Here is a 20,765-nt window from a genome sequence, read left to right on the forward strand (position 1 = left end):
TGTAACATTGATGAATCATTTTCATAATTCTACAAAGTCTCTTTATAACCCCTGTAAGAGTATAGATTCATTTATTTGACAAGTAGCTTTCTGACAGGGTTAAGATTTAAAATTTTGAATTCCTTTTGCACTGTATGACATGAAAAAATTTAACCAGAGAAGTATTAGCTGACCGAGTCTTAAAATAAGTCTTAGAATTCAATAATCTTCACAGCTATATAAATAAACAAGGTTTAATTTTTTTGGTCAAGAGAAGAACACCTCTAGTAGCCATGTTTCTCTATAGACAGGAAACTGGAATCACCTTCTCATGAAACTACTACCTCATGACCAAAAAAGGGGAATAACTGGAATCCTTAGTCACCTACTAATAAACCTGTCTACTAAATACATTGTCTCTGGATTTTTGAGAAGTCTGTTATATCCTTTGAATTTAATGAGGTCATAAAAATTCTCACAAAATACAGGAAACTTTTTTAATCACCTGATTTTGTTGTTGTAAAACGTGAATTTCATTTTTAAGTCGCAGAATGTCATCTTTGACAATCATATCAGAAGAGGCAGGCCATAATTGGTTAGTTCCATTTTCAGAGGTCTCTTTTTTAGTCTAAATGTTCAAAAGAAATCAAAAGCTTTTCAGACTTTTAAAAAATTCTAAGTTCTGCTTTTGAATGAATTTCATACCTTCAAAGAAACTGCAAAAACACAAATAATTTCCATATAACTTTTATCACCATCCCCAAATATAACCACAGTATAATGATCAGAACCAGGAAATTAACAAGGATATAGTACTATTAACTAATCTGCAGACCCTATTAAAAAATTCTCCAATTTTTCTCTCACGTCCATTTTCCTAATTCAGGATCCAATCAACGATTCCATATTGCATTTAATTGTCATGTCTCCTTAGTCTCCTTCAATCTAGGGACAATTCGGTCTTTGTCTTTCAAACCTATGACATTTTTTTTTTAAGAGTATCAACTAGTTATTTTGTAAGATGTCTTTCAATTTGGGTTTCTCTGATATTACTTCATTATTAAATTCAGGTCATCCATTTTTGTCATGAATACCACAGAAGTGACTTGTGTGTACTTTAGGAAACAGAGGATGTCAATTCGTGTCATCACTGATGATGGTCAATAAATGAAGGTGGTGTCCGCAGGCACCTTCACTGTAAAGTCATAATTTCTCTACTTGTTATTAGGAATAAGTAGCTTATGAAGAGATACTTGACTATGCAAATATTCTATTCTCTATCTTACACCAAGTTTAACATCTCTTTTATTTCTGTACTTATTTGTTTATATAACCAGTATTAACTCATAGATCTGTATTTTATTCAACAGGTACAATTTTTGAGTCATGACAGACTTTGGCAAGTTGTTTCCCACAAGGCCATGCAAATGTACACGGTTGGAGAGTCTGAGCGAATCTGTCCAACTCTCTTTGCCTCCAATGGCAGTGACTCTCTAGAAATTGTACTTGATGGGGTAAGGGTAGCCAACTATTGTTTTTATTTGCATTTCTTGCATTGCCATCATACCAGAACCTCTTACATAACCTTCACTGTTTTTCATCTTCCGAGATTTGTCTGTTTACGGACTTATTTTCCTCTCACCTCTAAGTGTCTTCCTTACCTACCTTTATTATACCTTTATGAATTCTTTATTCATTGTGGATGCCACAGAGATTTTTATTTTTTTTTTTAAATATCTACTACATTTGACTTGTTGGTTTATGTATTTACTTTAAGTCTGAGCTCTCTTTCACAATGTCTGAAAAATATCCTGTATTGAGATTCATTCTCCTCATTGGGAGATAATGTGTATCTCACTCATGTGTGGGGTGGCGGAACACCAAGGTTCTGGTTCAGTCTTCCATTTCATAGCATTTGCCTTTCTTTACAGGGAGACTACTCTAGTTGTTGACTTTCCCCTTTCACTTGCCATCATTGCCCAGAAGCCATGCTTTTACTCTAGTCAGAAAAGAGAAGAGCTACCAATACCTACTGTTACCTTCTCTCTAAATGTAGGGGTATTAATGAGACTTTCAAGAATTTTACTGACTCATTAGAATGGCCTTTTTTTTTTAACTTGGCCCCCACTTTTTAAAGTTTATGATATTCATTTGTGCTTCCTTCCCCATTGGTGAGTTTTTATTCCTATGAGATGAAATGATTGAAAATAACATCATACTGATATATGGGAAAACAATTTCCATGGCTAGCTATGACACTCAGTTTTGACATATTATCACACTGCAAGCAGACAGACACTAGATACTTATGAAATGAAAATCTTTAAAGAGAAAACCACCACTTGAGTGTCACAATGAAACTTCTTTCTAAAGTTGGAATACTAAAGACATTACCTTCAAGAAAATAAGACATGTAATACACCAATTCTCACATTGTCTTCCTAATTTCTATGTCTAAAAAGATTCTAGCTAGGGATCTTCTGAGCTATTGAACACTGTCTATCAAGTACCTTGGAATCAGAGTATGGCTTTAACGGCTTTAACCACAACTCGTAGTTAGGTAATGATCTCTACTGAATGTCAGTATAGAAAGGCCTCTGTGTTTTATTATTATGCTAACAAAAAGTTCCATGTGGATATGGGTCCTGACTGCTAGACTGATCTTCTGAAGAACTTTACTACATTCTACCTTAATGGCCCAGTTGTTCAATTAGAATGAACAGCAGAGGATTTGGTCCACTCCCAATCAGTGCATAGTGCTGCATGTGGACAAGCTACTAACCTTCATCACTTATGATCCTGGAAATGTCAGAGAGCAGCACTGTTGGAACAGTCAAATGACATGAAAGCAAAAACAACAGACTCTTTGTGATAATCTGTAATTGTTCTGTATAAAATGGATATGAGCAAACATAAAATATACTACAAGGTTATAAAGCAGTAAAAATAGTAAGACTTTTAAATGTTCATAAAGGAAACATGCTAAGTAAGATTACATAGTACATATTCTTGCTTGCCTTCTCAATACTTAGAAAAACTTTAAGAAAGGATTTTGATGACCTAATTCTCTTTAGAAAGATATCTGAGGAAGTTTAACCAACTGAGCCACCCAGGCGTCCCAATATCTGAGGAAGTTTAAATTGACATGTTCTCTCTCTTAACATCCTTACAGCAAGCAGAGAAACTCAACATTATAACATTAATGTCAGGATTTAATATTATTCTAAAAACTGATATAATATCTATATACTTGTGGCTTCAAAGATTCCAGAAAGATTGAGTTTATACAGTATAGACTTTCAGTCACATACCCTACTCCCTACTTACATCAGCTTATTTGCTACAACCTCTCATATACTTCTGCTCACTGCTGAAATGTTTCTTCCTACTTTCTCTCCTGCATTTATCCTTCAGGAGAGAGAGCAAACATTTTCTCCTTAAAGACCTCACTACAAACATGCCTGGTTAGTTATTCCATCTCAGAGCACTTAGCAACTAGCATCATCCTTACTACACAAAGTCATACACATCCATCTCCTTACAGACCTGTACTGTTGAATATGGTAGCCACTAATCTCATATGGCTATAGAGCACTTGAAAAATGTCCATTGACAGATGAATGGATAAAGATGTGGTACACAAACCACAAACACACACACACAATGGAATATTAGCCATCAAAAGAATGAAATCTTGCCATTTGCAATGATGTGGATGAATCACTAAATTCTACCTCTGAAAATAATAATATAGCATATGTTAATTAAATTGAAATTAAATAAAAAATTATCAAGAAAGAAATGTGTCTTGTCCAAATTGAAATGTGCTATAAGTAGATAATACATGTTAGATTTCAAGGACTTGGCATAAACATAGAAAATGTAAATCATCTAATTAATAATTCTATATTGATTACATACTGAGAAGATAGTATTTTTAATATATTGGGTCGAATAAAATATATTCTTAAAATTAATTTCACCATTACTTTTACTTTAATGGGATTACTAGAAGATTTTAAATTACATAGGTGGTTCCATTATACTGCTATTAGGATAGTGTAGTTCTAGATTCTAAATTCCTTCAATTGTTTCTTTTCACTGCACCCCACAAGACCTTGCACAGAATAGCTTTACCAAAAACAAAAACCAAAAATAAACAAACAAAAAAACACCTTAAGCTGAAGAGTTTGCTCTTACTCCATATATCCCCCAACCCTGCTTTCTAATGTTACAGACTAAGTAGAAAGCTCATTAGAAATGTGGGAAATAAGTAAAGGTATAGTTTGAAGGTGACCATGGGCTAATCAGATGACTGTGAACTTGAGTGTTCATCTAAAAAAATACCCATTGGTTAAATTACTACTTCCTCCAGCTTCATTTTCCTCATCTGTAAAGTGAGGACACTAACTAAAGGATATAAAAGTGGATTCAATGATTCTGACTTAACTGGTTTCTGTGCGGATCCCACTTATACCACCACCACTACATAATTAATTTTCTTATGTAGAATGAGGATTACAGGAGCACGGACCAGAGAATTCTTATGGACAAAATGCTGAAAGATCTAGCTATGAAGAACTTAAGGTCACAGCAACATCACTGATACAAGCCAATCTTGAGGAAATACAGGTAATTTGTTACATAGACTGTTTCCTTGGATTTGTGGTAAAAGAATTTTACCATCTCAAATGAGATGCTAATTAGGTACAATTCTTTTACCACAAATTTGCCAGGAGGAACTAGAAAATATAATATTTTATGTGGCATTCCCTTCTTTATACTTTACTTCTAAATAATGTCAAATGAAACCCTGGAAGACAAAGGTTTGATTTAAATGTGAAAACTGTAAACATTTTTGTTATTTAACTTTTTAAAAATAGGCTTTTGACGACAAATTCTACAAACCTCAACTATGATGTTTTTCTCATCTTTCTCTGCTTGTTGGAAACCTTCAATTTTCTTGCGACAGTCTCTGAGATCATTTTGTAACTGAGACACCAGGTGACGCTTCACAGAGTTGCTTCCCAGCAAACGCTGCACTTCCGCTTTCAGCTTCAGAATGACCTCATCTTTGGAAAGTTCATCTTTTGGCTCTTCTTGCTGTATACTGCTAATAGAGAAATTATCACATTTAATATTAAAGCAAGTAACAAATCAAGCATGGTTAGTCCTTGAAAATAACTGACTGCAGTTGAGACCACGTTTTGTGACCATGTATACAACTATACACTAGTATTTCAAAAACAATTTTAAGTTCTTTCATACACAACCATATAACCCTCACTATGTCCCCACATATAGAAGTCTATTGATAAGACTATGATTATGCTTAGACCACCTGCCTCACTTTAAAGAGTTGAACCATGTGAACTTCGGTATGGCATGCTTTTTTTGCTTTTGGTTAAGTTGCATGCTTTATATACATGCCCTGTATGAATCGAAGAGAAACAACACAAAAATAAAGGAGGCAGTGAAAAAAGAAAGAAACTAGTCATCCTAACAATTTCTGTATCTCTTTTATTAATACACAAATCTGGGTGGTTATCTGAGCAACTGGGGCAAAAATAACAAAAATAAAAGCCATGCTAATTTAATTCCAAATTTAGTTTCAATAAATTTCAAAACTGGAATGAGAAGGAGAAATCTGCGCCATGCTGTAATAGATTAATAGTACCGAATTTCTCTTCTTGCCTTAAAAAACAAGAAAACCAATTAAAATACATGAAATGATCATTTTCAATCATTAGACAACAGACAGCACAGCATAATGAGCCCTCAGGAAAGGAAAACAAGGTGAGCCCTATCGATGCTCATTCCTGTTTTCTCCCCAGGAAGTTTCCAGCCTGCAGCACAGGGAGAGAAAAGCAAAAGGCAGCCTAGTAATCTTACCAAGTTGCAGAGTTCAGTTTGGGAAGGACAAAATGGCTAGAATTTGATGAGGGAAATACAATGGGAAAGGTAACTACAGAAAGAGCTCTAGAGATCTGTATATCCATGTGAGAATATTACTGCAAGGCCAGGGAAAGAGTCACAGCAAAGAAATAGGGCTGGGAACACTGCAGGTTCCAAAGAACCATAGTGGAAAGACCCAATTCACAAAATATCAAATACTGCCTTAGTAATGGGGCCAAATTAGGCCCAGATTAAATAAAGACTGCTCTAAATCTGACCTAACAAAAACCTATAAAGAAGCCTTAAAAGGACCAAATGGATTCCAGGAAACTTAAGTGTGCCAAAGAAAAAGAATAACAATATTTTTTAAATTAAACAAGATTAACATCTCAAACATAAAATTCAAAATGTTCAGCATCCAATCAAAATTTACCAGGCATGCAAGTAGGGAAAGAAAATAAAAACCACAACCAGGAGAAAAATCAGTCAATAGAAACTGACCCAGCAATAATGCTGGCAGTAGAACTAATTATATTTCATATGTTAAGGTAAGAGAAACAACACGAACACAATGAGAAATAAAGGATATTAAAATGACCCAAACCAAACTTTGATGAAAAATTACAACATCTGAAATGAAAAATACCCTGGATGAGATTAACAGCTTATTTAATTAACATTAATTATTAATGCAGAAAAGATCAGCAGACATAGAGACATAACAATAGAACCCTATAAAATTAAACACAGAGAGAAAGAAGACTAAAAGAGAAATATACTAAGCATGTTAAGTTTTCTAACCCCATTGTAACTGAAATCCCAGAAGAGGAGAGGGGAAGGGGACCAAAAAAAAATTTGTTTATTCTTTTAAAGATTTTACTTATTTCAGAGAGAGAAAATAAGCACAAGTAGGAGAGGGGGAGAGGAGAGGGGGAAGCAGACTCCTGACTGAGCAGGTAGCCCAACAAAGGGCTCAATCCCAGAACCCTGGGATCATGACTTAAGCCGAAGGACTGAGCCACCCAGGCACAACCCAATATTTTTTTAATGACCAAAACTCTATTTGATGAAAATTAAAACCCTATTAAAATCTACAAGCTCAATGAATCTCAAGCAGAAAATGAAAAAAACCACTGTAAGTTATATTAACATCAAATTGCTAAAAACCAAGATAAAGAGAGAGTGCAGGAAGACTCCTGGAGAGGAGAGAACCAGCGAAAGGAGTCATAAATTCTGTGCATAAATGTATACACGCCTCAGTCTAAGCCCTGAGCTATGCATGCACAGAACAGACTCACGAACCTGCAGAGTAGATATTTGGAGAATTTAATTGAAATGTAAACCACACACACAAATCTCACAATGACTAACTTTTGAGCTATGCATATAAAGACAGATTCAGATCAATGTGGCAAAGGCTTACACAAATAAACTGAGATTTGAAACTCCATACAAGTTTTACACAACTTAAAAATCTGAACGTCTAATATAGGCATTCCCAGGTGATATCACAGATTTGGTTGCAGACCACCACAGTAAAGCAAACAATGCAGTAAAGTGACTCAAATGAAGTCGACTAAGTGAGTAATACCATTATATCTAAAAAACAATATACAAACTTTACTTAAAAAATACTTTCTTGCTAAAACATGATGACCATTGTCTGAGTTTTAGCAAGTTGTAATCATAGATCACAGATGACCATAACAAATATAATAAGAAAGTTTGAAATATAGTAAGAATTACCAAAATGTGACATAGAGACATGAGATCTGAGATAACCAAACAGTGTTGGCAAAATGGCATCAATAGAATTGCTTGATGCAGGGTTGCCAATCTGTAAAGAAAATACAGTATCTGCAAAGCACAATACAACAAGGTGTGCCTGATCATAATCTAAAATTACTCGACATGCAACTAACGAAGAAAATGGACCAATCTGCAAGAAAAAAAAATCTACAGATGATGAAAATGCTGGAGCTATCACAAAGAGTTTTCAAAGTTTAAAGCACCTATTATGTCTCTGTCCTATGAAATAAAGGGAAACATATTTAAAACGGATGAAAAGATAGGAATTCTCAGCAAATAAAAACTATAAAGGAACCAAAAAGAAATGTTATCATTGAAAAATACAGTATTTGACAGGGCGCCTGGGTGGCTCAGTGGGTTAAAGCCTCTGCCTTCGGCTCAGGTCATGATCTCGGGGTCCTGGGATCGAGTCCCGCATTGGGCTCTCTGCTCAGTGGGGAGCCTGCTTCCCCCTTTCTCTCGGCCTGCCTCTTTGCCTACTTGTGATCTCTCTGTGTCAAATAAATAAAATCTTTGAAAAAGAGGAAAAAAGGAAAAAACAGAAAAATACAGTATTTAAAAGTTAAAAGAAAAAAAAATTCCTCCCTGGACAAGTTTAATAAAACTCAGATAACAGAACAAAGAGTGAGTAAACTTAAATATAGCTCAACAGAAATTATTCAAAATGAAACAGAAAAAAAAATTGGAAAAAAATGAAGTGTCTCAGGAACCATGGGACAATATAAAAAAATTTAAGTTGTGGGGCGCCTGGGTGGCTCAGTGGGCTAAGCCGCTGCCTTCGGCTCAGGTCATGATCTCAGGGTCCTGGGATCGAGTCCCACATTGGGCTCTCTGCTCTGGCGGGGAGCCTGCTTCCTCCTCTCTCTGCCTGCCTCTCCGTCTACTTGTGATTTCTCTCTGTCAAATAAATAAATAAAATCTTTAAAAAAAAAAAATTTAAGTTGTATAATTAGAGACCTAGAGTAGGAGAGAAGAAGCAGGGACAGAAAGGATACTTGAATAATGGTCAACATTCCAGGAGTCTGGTAAAAGACACAAGAAATTTACATTTTCCATAAACTTGGTGAACCCCAAATGAACTAAAACACACACACACACACACACACTTAAGACACATCATAATCAAAGTGTGAAAAGGAGAAAAAAATCTTGAAAACAACAAAAGTAAAACAACTCATTATACACAAGATAATGGTCCAAATAACAACAGATTTCTCTTCAGAAACCAAGGTCAGAGACAGTGCAAGAACATATCTTTAAAATGCTGAAATAAAAGAACAATTGGCCCAGAATTCTATAATCAGGAAATAAAAGGACATCATCTAAGGAAGCTTAGAAGAAATGCTAAGGAAAATTATCCAATTTAACAGAAAATGTCATCTATGAAAAACTACAGGGATGCCTGGGTGGCTTAGTGGGTTAAGCCTCTGCCTTCGGCTCAGGTCATGATCTCAGGGTCCTGGGATCAAGTCCCACATTGGGCTCTCTCTGTTCATCAGGGAGCCTGTTTCCTCTCTCTCTGCCTGCCCCTCTGCCCACTTGTGATCTCTGTCTCTGTCAAATAAATAAATAAATAAAATCTTAAAAAAAAAAAAACACTACAAAACATTACTGGAGAGAAACTAAAGAAGACATAAATAAAGAGAGAGGTACAACATGTATGTTCTGAAATTGGAGGACTCATTTTTTTTCTTCCTCCAGCTTTATTTAGGTATAACTGACAAATAGCAATTTCTTAAGGTGTCGATTCTCTCCAAATTTGTCTACAGATTCAACATAATCCCAATTAAAAGTCCAGTAGACTATGTTGTAGATATTGACTAGCTAATCATTAAATTCATTTTGTAATGCAAAGAACTTAGAATATATTCAAAACAATTTTGAAAATAAAGTTGAAGGACTTGTCCAAAACATTTCAACACTTTACTGTAAAGCTACAGTATCAAGACTGTTATTAACCAAAAGCGTAGGGGAACAGAATGGAAAGTACAGAAACGGGCCATAAATGGTCAATTAATTATCAACAAAGATACTAAGGCAATTCAATGAGGAAAGAGAAGTTTTTCTGACAAATGGTATTAGATCAACTGGACATTGATATGAAAAAATTTAAGAGTGGTGCAACCAGTACCACAACCTAATTTAGAACATTTCAACATCCCAAAAAAGAAATCCTATACCTACATTCCTCATACATTTCTCATTACCCCTGCTTGTCCTCACAGCTCCAAGCAATCACTAATGGACCTTCTACTTAGGGATTTGCCTATTCTGTACATTTACATTTACCTCATATCATACTAAAAAACTAATTTATAATGGACCATAGATATAAATATAAGAGGTAAAACTATCAAATTTCTAAAGTCCTAAGAAAATTTCTGTGACACAGGTACATTAGAACAAAAAACGATGAACTCTTTTAAAAGAGATAACTGATCAATATGAATTCATAAAAACTTAAGCTCTTGCTCTTCAAAAGATACATTAAGAACGTGATAAGGAAAACCAGAGCAGAAGAAAATATTCACAACATACATATCAGAGAAAGGGCATGTACCCTGGAATAAAGACAAAATGACATATATAAATGGCAAATAAGCACATCAGAAAAAAAAAGGGGGGGGGGAAGAGAAGCACATCAAAAGATGCTGAGGGGCATCTAGGTGGCTCAATCAGTTCGGTGTCCAACTGCTGATTTCGGCTCAGGTCATGATTTCAGAGTTGTGAAATTAAGCCCAGTGTCAGCTCCTTCCACCCTGGCCCTGAACCTGCTTAAAATTCTCTCGCCCCTGCCCCTCCCCTCCCTCGTGCACATGTTCTCTTGCTCTCTCTCCAATCAATCAATCAATCAATCCAAAAAAAAAGATGCTTAGATCATGGGTCATTAGGTAAATAAAAATTAAACCACAGTAAGATTACCACTACACACACTACAAATTTAAAAAGATTAATACCACTAAGTTTTAACAAAAATGTATAACAACTGAAACCTCAGACATTTCTTCTGGTAATGCGAAATAGTATGATCACTTCGAAAAACAGCATTCACACTATCAATATTGTAATAAAATAGAAGGACTCTAATGTAACCTTAAAGAGAAAACAATTTGGAGCATAACTGAAACAAAAAAGCTACAATTATCTCCACTAGCAAATGATATAATCCTATCTAGTAAAACCTAAAATATAATGGAAAAATTACTACAAACAGTAAGAGAATTAAAATGTAACAGGTTATAACAAAAAATATAGAAATCATATGTACAAACATTATTCAAGAAGAAATAATAGAAATGAATACCCTACTTACTATTGCAAAAATATCTAAGCATCAATTTTACAAGATTTGTGCAAAAACCTAAATATAAAAAATTCCAAAACACTCTTGAGAAAACAAAAATAGATTTAAGCAAATTAAAAGGCATACTATATTCTTAGATAAAAAAATTCAACATCATAATAATATCAATTCTCCCTAAGAACTGGGAGAGAGTCAATGCATATGTTTAATGTGATCCTAATAAAAATTAGGATTGTATTCTATTGTATTCTCAGGATTTTTTCCAGGAGTAGAACAAGTTAATTATAAAGTTCATTTGCACATGTAAACAAGCAAGACCCATCAGAAAAAAACCCTAACAAAAAAGCAATTCCAGAGAGATGGTAAAACTCAAGTACAAGGCAACGTATTAAAGCTTTTAGAAGGCAGCACAGAATAATAGGAAAGGTTTAGTTTTTGTTTGTTTTTTAAGATTGATTTATTTTAGAGAGAAGGCACACGAATGCATGAGCAAGGGGAGGGACAGAGGGAGAGAAAGGATCCTTGAGTCAACTCCCCACTGAGTGCAGAGCCCCAAGTACCAGGACCCTGAGATCATGACCTGAGCCAAAACCAAGAGTTTGCCACTTAACCAACTGAGCCACCCAGGTGCCCCCCACAGGAAAGATTTCTTAAAGGAAACATAAAAAGCACTAACCATGATTGACAAATTTGACTACAGTTAAAAAATTTCCATTCATCAAAAGACAAATTAAAAGGTTAAAAAGTGAGATGATATTTACAATACACATTACTGTCAAAGAACTCCTATCTGGAACAGATATTAACAAAAGAAAAAACTGCTACATTTCAACAGAACACATGCACACGCAAACACAAAGTCATTTAAAAACTGAGGAGGGACATGAGCAAGTCACACACACACACACACACAAGCACACATGCATACAAAGCCAATAAACAGTTTTTCTCAATGGAGCTCAATCTCATTAGTAATCCAGGATAATGGATTATGTGGAAAACCATAACAGAGTATCACAACACATTAAATGGCTTAAAGTAAACAACTTAAAATATCAAGTGTCAGCAAAGAGAGCAATTAAGAATTTCATACACTTCTCATGTAAAGGTAAATCAGCACAACCACTATGGAAAACAGGTTGGCATGACCTCTTTAAAGTTTGAAATACACAAACCACAAGCAATTTCACCTCTAAGTATATACCCAACAGAAATGTATGCACATTGCACTAGGAAGGAACATTAAAAATCTATGGTTAGTAGAATGGAAAATAAGCTGGAATATTCATACAAATAAAGATATACATTAAATATTTATATATGCAAATGAATGAGCTACAGTTACATGCTACACCAGGAGTCTCACAACAAAATGTCTGAAGAACACCTATATATATGAAAAACACACAGCTAGCACTCATGCTTAATGGAGAATGACCAAATGCTTCCCTGTAAGATGAGGAGCAAAACAAGAATATCAGTTTTTACCACTTCTATTTAACCTTGTACTAGAAATTCTAGCTGGAGCAATTAGGGAAAAAATAAAGGCATCCAGATTGGAAAGACAGACAAAATGATCTCTATTTTCAGGTGACATGACCCTATACCTAAAATATCCTAAGAAATCCACTAAAAAAACTATTTGAACTAAATTAACAAGTTTAACAATGTGTCAGGATACAATATCAATATACTTAAAATCAATTGTATCTCTCTACACTAGGAATTAACCACCCGAAAATAAAATTAAGAAAACAATCCAGCAAAAAGAATAGCCAAGAGAATGAAACACCGAGGAGTGAATTTAACATAAGTATATGACTAGGACACCAAAAACCACAAAAAATACAAAATACATGAGTAGTACACTCAAAGAAATTAAGGAAGACCTAAATAAATGGAAAGACCTCCTGTGTTCAGGAATCAGAACCCAGTATTGCAATACTCCCCTAAACTGATATACAGACTACATGCAAACCTCAATAAAAATCCCAGCTGGTTACTGTACAGGAATTGATCCAAAAACTTCTATGGAAATATAAGCGATCCAGGATAGCCCAGGAAATATTGAAATAGAAGACAAAGTTGAAAGATTTAGACATTACAATTTCAAAAGTTAACAAAGCAAGACTGTTTGGCACTGGCATAAGGACAGGCATATAGATCAATGAAATAGAAGTGAGAGTCCAGAAGTAAACCCTCATATTTAGAGTCAACTGATTTTTGACAAGGATGTAAAAACAAATTCTGGTACTGGGACAACCAGATATTCACATACAAAAGAATGAAGTTCTATATCACATCATATAGTAAAAATTAATTTAAAATGAATCCAAGACCTAATGTAAGAGATAAAACTCTTAGAGAGAAAATATAGGTATAAATCTTCAGGATCTCAATGTGAGAAAGGAATCCATCAAAATCCTTGAGGAGAACACAGGCAGCAACCTCTTCGACCTCAGCCGCAGCAACATCTTCCTAGGAACATCACCAAAGGCAAGGGAAGCAAGGGCAAAAATGAACTATTGGGATTTCACCAAGATCAAAAGCTTTTGCACAGCAAAGGAAACAGTTCACAAAATCAAAAGACAACTGACAGAATGGGAGAAGATATTTGCAAACAACATATCAGATAAAGGACTAGTGTCCAGAATCTATAAAGAACTTAGCAAACTCAACACCCAAAGAACAAATAATCCAATCAAGAAATGGGCAGAGGACATGAACAGACATTTCTGCAAAGAAGACATCCAGATGGCCTACAGACACATGAAAAAGTCTTCCATGTTACTCGGCATCAGGGAAATACAAATCAAAACCACAATGAGGTATCACCTCACACCGGTCAGAATGGCTAAAATCAACAAGTCAGGAAATGACAGATGCTGGCGAGGATGCGGAGAAAGGGGAACCCTCCTACACTGTTGGTGGGAATGCAAGCTGGTGAAACCACTCTGGAAAACAGCATGGAGGTTCCTCAAAATGTTGAAAATAGAACTGCCCTATGACCCAGCAATTGCACTACTGGGTATTTACCTTAAAGATACAAACGTAGTGATCCAAAGAGGCATGTGCACCCGGATGTTTATAGCAGCCATGTCTACAATAGCCAAACTATGGAAAGAACCTAGATGTCCATCAACAGATGAATGGATCAAGAAGATGTGGTATATATACACAATGGAATACTTTGCAGCCATCAAAAGAAATGAATTCTTGCCATTTGCGACAACGTGGATGGAACTAGAGGGTATCATGCTTAGCGAAATAAGTCAAGCGGAGAAAGACAACTGTCATATGATCTCCCTGATATGAGGAAGTGGTGATGCAACATGGGGGCTTAAGGGGGTAGGAGAAGAATAAATGAAACAAGATGGGATTGGGAGGGAGACAAACCATAAGTGACTCTTAATCTCACAAAACAAACTGAGGGTTGCTGGGGGGAGGGGGGTTGGGAGAAGGGGGGTGGGGTTATGGACATTGGGGAGGGTATGTGCTTTGGTGAGTGCTGTGAAGTGTGTAAACCTGGCGATTCACAGACCTGTACCCCTGGGAATAAAAATATATTATATGTTTATAAAAATTAAAAATTAAAAAAAAAATCTTCAGGATCTGGGATTAGAGAATGGTTTCTTAGAAAGTCAAAAGCACAAGCAACCAAAGAAAAAATACGTTAAGCTGGACTTCATAAAAATAAAGACTTGTGCTTCAAAGGATGCCATCAAAGTGAAAAAACAACCCACAGGAGAAAATACTTGCAAATCATATATCTGACAATGAACTTGTATTCAGAATATATAAAGAACTCTCAAAACCAATAAAAGGACAACCCAATTTAAAATGGGCAAAAGATTCAAAGAGATCTCTCTGAAGAAGATATACAAATGGTCAATAAACTCAGCAAAAGATGTTCAACATAATTAACCAATAAATAAAACTACATCATTAGAAAATCAAAACCAAATAGCAAGTATTGGCAAGGATATAAAAATACTGGAACCCCTCATACATCGCTGGTGGGAACATAAAATGGTTTCGCCACTTTGGAATACAGTAGGACCATTTTCTGAAATGCTAAACATAGAACTACCACATTACCCAGCAATTCCCCTCCCAGATAAACAGCTGCCCTTGAGTAATATGGGCTTGAACTGCACAGGTCCACTTATACGTAGATGTTTTTTTAAATACAATACAGTATCATAAATGTATTTTCTCTTATGATTGTCTCAACATTTTCTTTTCTCTAGCTTACTTTAATGTAAGAATAAAATATACAATATACATAACATGCAAAATATGTGTTAATTAACAGCTTGTGTTATTGGTAAGGTTTCTGGTCAATAGCAGGCTATTAGGGGCACCTGGGTGGCTCAGCGGGTTAAAGCCTCTGCCTTCGGCTCAAATCATGATCTCAGGATGCTGGGATTGAGCCCCACATTGGGCTCTCTGCTCGGCAGGGAGCCTGCTTCCCCCTCTCTCTCTCTGCCTGCCTCTCTGCCTACTTGTGATCTCTGTCAAATAAATGGATGAGATCTTTAAAAAAAAAATAGCAGGCTATTAGCAGTTAAGTTTTTGAAGTCAAAGTCATATGCAGATTCTCAACCACACAGCAGGTCAGCGCCCCTAACGTGTGCACTGACCAAGGGTCAACTAAGAGAAATAAAAACATATATCCGCACAAATTTGTGCATAAATATTCCTACTAGCATTATTCATAATAGCCAAAAAGTAGAAACAACTCAAATAAGTGTCTATTAGTAGATGCATGACTAAGTCAAGGTGGTATATATTCACACAATGGAATATTTTATTTGGCTACAAAAGGGAATGAAGCACTGATACAGCAACACGGATGAACCTTAAAAGCATTATGCTAAGTGAAAGAAGTCAGTTACAAAATACCACATACTATACAATTCCATTCATGTGAAAAGTACAGAATAGGCAAATCCATAGGTAGACGGTAGATTAGTGATTGCTTGGAGCTGTGAGGACAAGAAGGGGTAATGAGGAATGCATGAGGAATGTAGGCATAGGGTTTCTTTTTTGGGATGTTGAAATGTTCTAAATTAGGTTGTGGTACTGGTTGCACCACTCTCAATATACAAAACACCACTGGACTGTAAACTTCAAATGGGTGAGTTTTATGGTGTTTTAAATACAGTTCAATAAAATTATAGTAGAAAAAAATAACATCTAACGTATGAGTTACATTATATAAAGGCAAACCTAACCTATAGTGTTTAGGTAGGAATAATTAGGTCTTATGAGATAACAACAAAAAAACAGAAAACAATTGTTACACAGCAGTTAGGATAGTTGTTAACTTCAAGGTTATGACTGGAAAGAGGCATATGAATAGCTGCGGGCAATGTTTACTTCTGGGTGGTGGTTTCATGGGCATTCACTTTAAAATGAGTTAAGCTGTACACTTATGTTTCATGCACTTTTCTCAATTTTAAAAGGTTTAAAAAGTAAAATAAAACTATACAGCTTACTAGAAAAACACCATCAAGAAATCATACATGTAGAAAATGATGGATCTAACTGCATAAAAAGTTTAAACACGAAAACTCAGCACTGGCTAGGATACACAGAAACAGGTATTGCCACACGATGTGGGTAATAATGAAACTACAGAGCTGCTTGAAGTATGTATCAAAAACCTCAAATATGTGCACACCTCTTGGCATATCCAAGGGGTACTTCTTTTAAGAAATTTTTTAAGGTACTGATTTCTTTAAGATGTGGGTGAGATATTCACCCACATCTTAAAAAAATAAAGATGTGCCTGAAGACATGACTACAAAGATGCCTGTGATAATAATACTGCATTATTTATTTTAAAAAGTGTATTACTATAGTTCCTTCATCCACATATCCATCCGTAAATACATACAAAAATATTTATTGTCATATAGATCTCAGAATATATTAATTTAAAAAACACATTATCAAACAATATATTCAGCATTATTTTATCTTTCAGAAATATACAAAACAGACAATGTGGAAATTATACACCAAAATGTTAAAAGTGGTTTTCTTTGTGGGAGGTAAAGGAAGATGATGTTGCTTCTAACTTTCTTCAATTTTCTTAAAAATATTTTCTAATTTTTTCATAATAAAGGAAAATGTTACTTTTTAAGAGAAGTAAGGGTATGCACCCTTAATATGATGTGAAGAAAATGGCATCTCATTACTATGGTCTTCCTCCACAAAACCCATGAAAAAAATACAATCATAGAAGAAACATCAAATTCCAAGAGGGGCTTCCTACCAAATAACTTAACCGGTACTTCTCAAATTGTCAAGGTCATCAAAAACATGGAAAGTTAAGAGGAACCTAAGGAAACATAACTCCTAAATGTAATATGGTATACTGGGTGTAATTCTAGAAAAGAAAAAGGACACCAGGCAAAAATTGAGGACATCTAAATAAACTATGGGCATTAGTTAATAATGTGTCAATATTAATTCATTAACTGTAACAAAGGTTCCAGGCTGGTGCAAGACGTGAGCAGAGGAAAATGGGTGCAGCGTATAGGGAAACTCTGTATTAATTTTTCTGGTAATCTGAAACTATTCTAAAAAACTAAAAGGTAGTTCTAAAAAGAGAAATAAATAATAGTATCTCGAGTTTAATTTTTACTGTTCTTCAGTTTCAGATGATTCCAAATGAAATATATACATATATATTATGTGTACACACACATATATACAGAGAGACAGAGGGAAAAGGAGAACAAAATATTAGGATTTCTTAGATACTATATTATAAAAGGAGTTTCTTATAATATACTACATATTTACCAATATACACAACACCTGTATAGGACATCGATATGATATAAATAGGTCTGTGTAGATCTCATCTACTTAAACCACTTCTATTTATACAGAAATAGTAGTAGAAGATGAAAATATAATTCACAAAAATAGAATTATATAAAAAATATAAAATCTATTACAATGCATCTTCCTGAGCTGTAAGATCAGGAAAACTTTTAGCAGAAGGCTTATTTTGCTCAACTAACAAATTAGGCACCCCTAATTTCTTTTCTTACTGAATGCTGACCACTGAAATAGCACATCATGTACTCCTAGAGGGAGCCAAGTCAGAGAGCAGAGGAAGTGCTTGCTAAAATAATTTTCTCTTCTTTCCCAAAAGGGAAAAAGTCAGCAGTGGTGACCAGTCCTGCTGAGCCCTGTGGAAGTCAGTTCCCCTAAGTCCAAATAAACTGTAGTCCCTTATGAAGCCTGCTGAGAACACCAAAGGGTAAAGGCATTCCACTTGTTAAATGTTTATTATTTGAGCTTCGCAGCCAACTATAATAAGGGAGAGGGGAAGCTGTCTGCAAGCTGCATGCAGATTTAGCTACTCAAATTCCATGAATGTGAAATAGAACACTGAGCCTAAACCCTTAAAATTTACTAGGCAGTAGCTTGAGAGAGGTGGTAGTTGAGAATAAAAGCTTGGAGCCGCTAATATTTGGGTCAGTGATTTGAAAGCAGCTCAAGTCAACAAAGAACCAAAATTCAACACTGGGAAAACTGTGGCTTCCTCTTGTTCTAAGAATCACAATCCAGCAGAGAAAAAGTACAAATCTCTTTTCTCCTACAATAAATATTTTTGATCTACAAATAAATATTTTTACTTTTGCCTCAAAGCTGAACTCTATCTATTAAACTGCTGGTGGGTGGGATGACTACAAACTAAACCTTTTTTCACTAATCCTGTGATTCAGAGGATGTCTTCTAGCTGAATCTCAATGACCACTCACTCTGTGTTGAGTTATTCTCCATTTTCTTAGCTGAATGAGGAAGAAATTCTTTTACTGAAATAGTGATAGGATGTCTCAGGTTGGATATTCACAGGATTATGCTTTATATTACTGTAGGATTTTGGCTATGAGTACTAATTAAATACAAAGGGCAGAAGAAGAATACATTTTTAGCAGATATCATGATGAAACAAGTCTACTTGAAAAAAATAAAATATATTTATTTGTATATAACATCTATGTATTATTTTCCAAATTCCCAGGCTAATTATAGCTCAAATTAAAATAACAACCTGGATGAGAATGAAAGCTGGTGCAAGCCACTCCGGAAAACAGTATGGAGGTTCCTCAAAAAGTTGAAAATAGAGCTACCCTACGACCCAACAATTGCACTACTGTGTATTTACCTCAACGATACAAATGTAGTGATCTAAAGGGGCACCTGCACCCCAATGTTTATAGCAGCAATGTCCACAATAGCCAAAATATGGAAAGAACCTAGATGCCCATCAATAGATGAATGGATAAAGATATGGCACATATATATATAGTAGAATATTGTGCAGCCATCAAAAAAAAAAAATGCAATCTTGCCATTTGCAATGACATGGATGGATCTAGAGGGTATTATGCTAAGTGAAATAAGTCAGTCAGAGAAAGACAATTACCATATGATCGTGCTGATATGTGGAATTTGAGAAACAAGACAGAGGATCATAGGGGAAGAGAGGAAACAATGAAACAAGATAAAACCAGAGAGGAAGACAAACCATAAGAGACTCTCAATCTCAGGAAACAAACTGAGGGTTGCTGGAGGGGAGGTGAGTAGGAGGGATGGGGTGGTTAGGTGATGGACACGGGAGGGTATGTGCTAGGGTGAGTGCTGTGAATTGTGCAAGACTGATGAATCACAGACATGTACCCCTGAAACAAATAATACATTATATGTTAACAAAAAATAGAAAATAAATTAAAACAAAAACAAAAACAACAACCTGGAGAAAAATCTTTGAGAGGAGCTAAATCTTTAATGCTCTAAAATACAAGGCATAAGGAAGAATGAAGTTGAAAGTAAAAAGACTTGATTGTCATGTAAATAAAACCAACAGATTATAGGACAGTGAAGTTTTGGGCTCCAGGACTGGTTCTCTGCTAATGGTCTCTCTTCTTGGGCAAAAGAGTTCAACCCTTTCAGCTCCAGTTTTCCCAACCCTAAAATGAAGATACAGATCTGATGTTGCCCCAAGGTTGAGATGAGGATCAGAAACCTTTTACAAAGTATATGTTGAATTAAAAGAGAATATGAAAACTGTATCAATGGTATATTTTAGCTAATGATCTACTAAATAATAATAGCAATAGCTATCAACAATTAAATATCTGATATGTGTGGGGCACCTGGGGGCTCAGTCGGTTAGGCATCCAACTCTTGATTTTGGCTCCAGTCATTATCTCAGGGTCCTGGGGTCCAGTTGCATTGGGCTCCATGCTCAGTGGGGAGTCTGTTTGAGATCCTCTCTCTCCCTCTGACCCTTCCCCCACTGCTTGCACAGTCACTAATAATTTTTTTTAATTAAAAATAAATGCCTAATATGTGCAAGAACATATTCTATGAGGTCCTTTATATTTTAATCCTCATTTTAACCCCAAAGGACACCTATAATCTACTTAATAGAAAAAGCCTGATGAGAAAACAGGCTCAGAAAACCAAGAAACTTGCCCAGGATCACAAAGCTAGTGATGAATGGCGAAACTGCAAATCAAAACAAAATCTGGGTCTAAAAACCATGCTCCTTCCACCAGTCATTTAGAACTAACCCGGCATGAACAGGAAATAAAGCATTCACAGCAGTAAATTTTCCATATAACTACCTTTTAACTTCAAAATTTTATATACATCTGTCTAAAAAATATAATGCATGCAATCTTTTTTTGCTTTAACTAACCAAAGATGATGGCTTTCTTCAAAACTCAGGAGTATGACCATGGTC

General features: G+C 35.3%; 1 protein-coding gene across 5 annotated transcripts in view; it reads right to left on the minus strand.

Moving 5' to 3' along the window:
- The window catches only part of CEP152 (centrosomal protein 152), a 91,253-nt gene that overhangs the window by 37,052 nt on the left and 33,436 nt on the right, over positions 1–20,765 (minus strand). For 4 of the 5 annotated variants that reach the window (XM_059372780.1, XM_059372779.1, XM_059372775.1 and 1 more), the window contains 2 exons: positions 4,888–5,092; positions 485–607 (listed from right to left, as the gene is read on the minus strand). In XM_059372780.1, coding sequence (XP_059228763.1) covers positions 485–607; positions 4,888–5,092 — 328 coding nt within the window. The remainder of the gene's footprint in view (positions 1–484; positions 608–4,887; positions 5,093–20,765) is intronic. The other variant, XM_059372777.1, reaches the window with a different exon arrangement.

This window comes from Mustela nigripes, chromosome 13, assembly GCF_022355385.1.
Source record: "Mustela nigripes isolate SB6536 chromosome 13, MUSNIG.SB6536, whole genome shotgun sequence".
In the NCBI taxonomy this organism is placed as follows: domain Eukaryota; kingdom Metazoa; phylum Chordata; class Mammalia; order Carnivora; family Mustelidae; genus Mustela; species Mustela nigripes.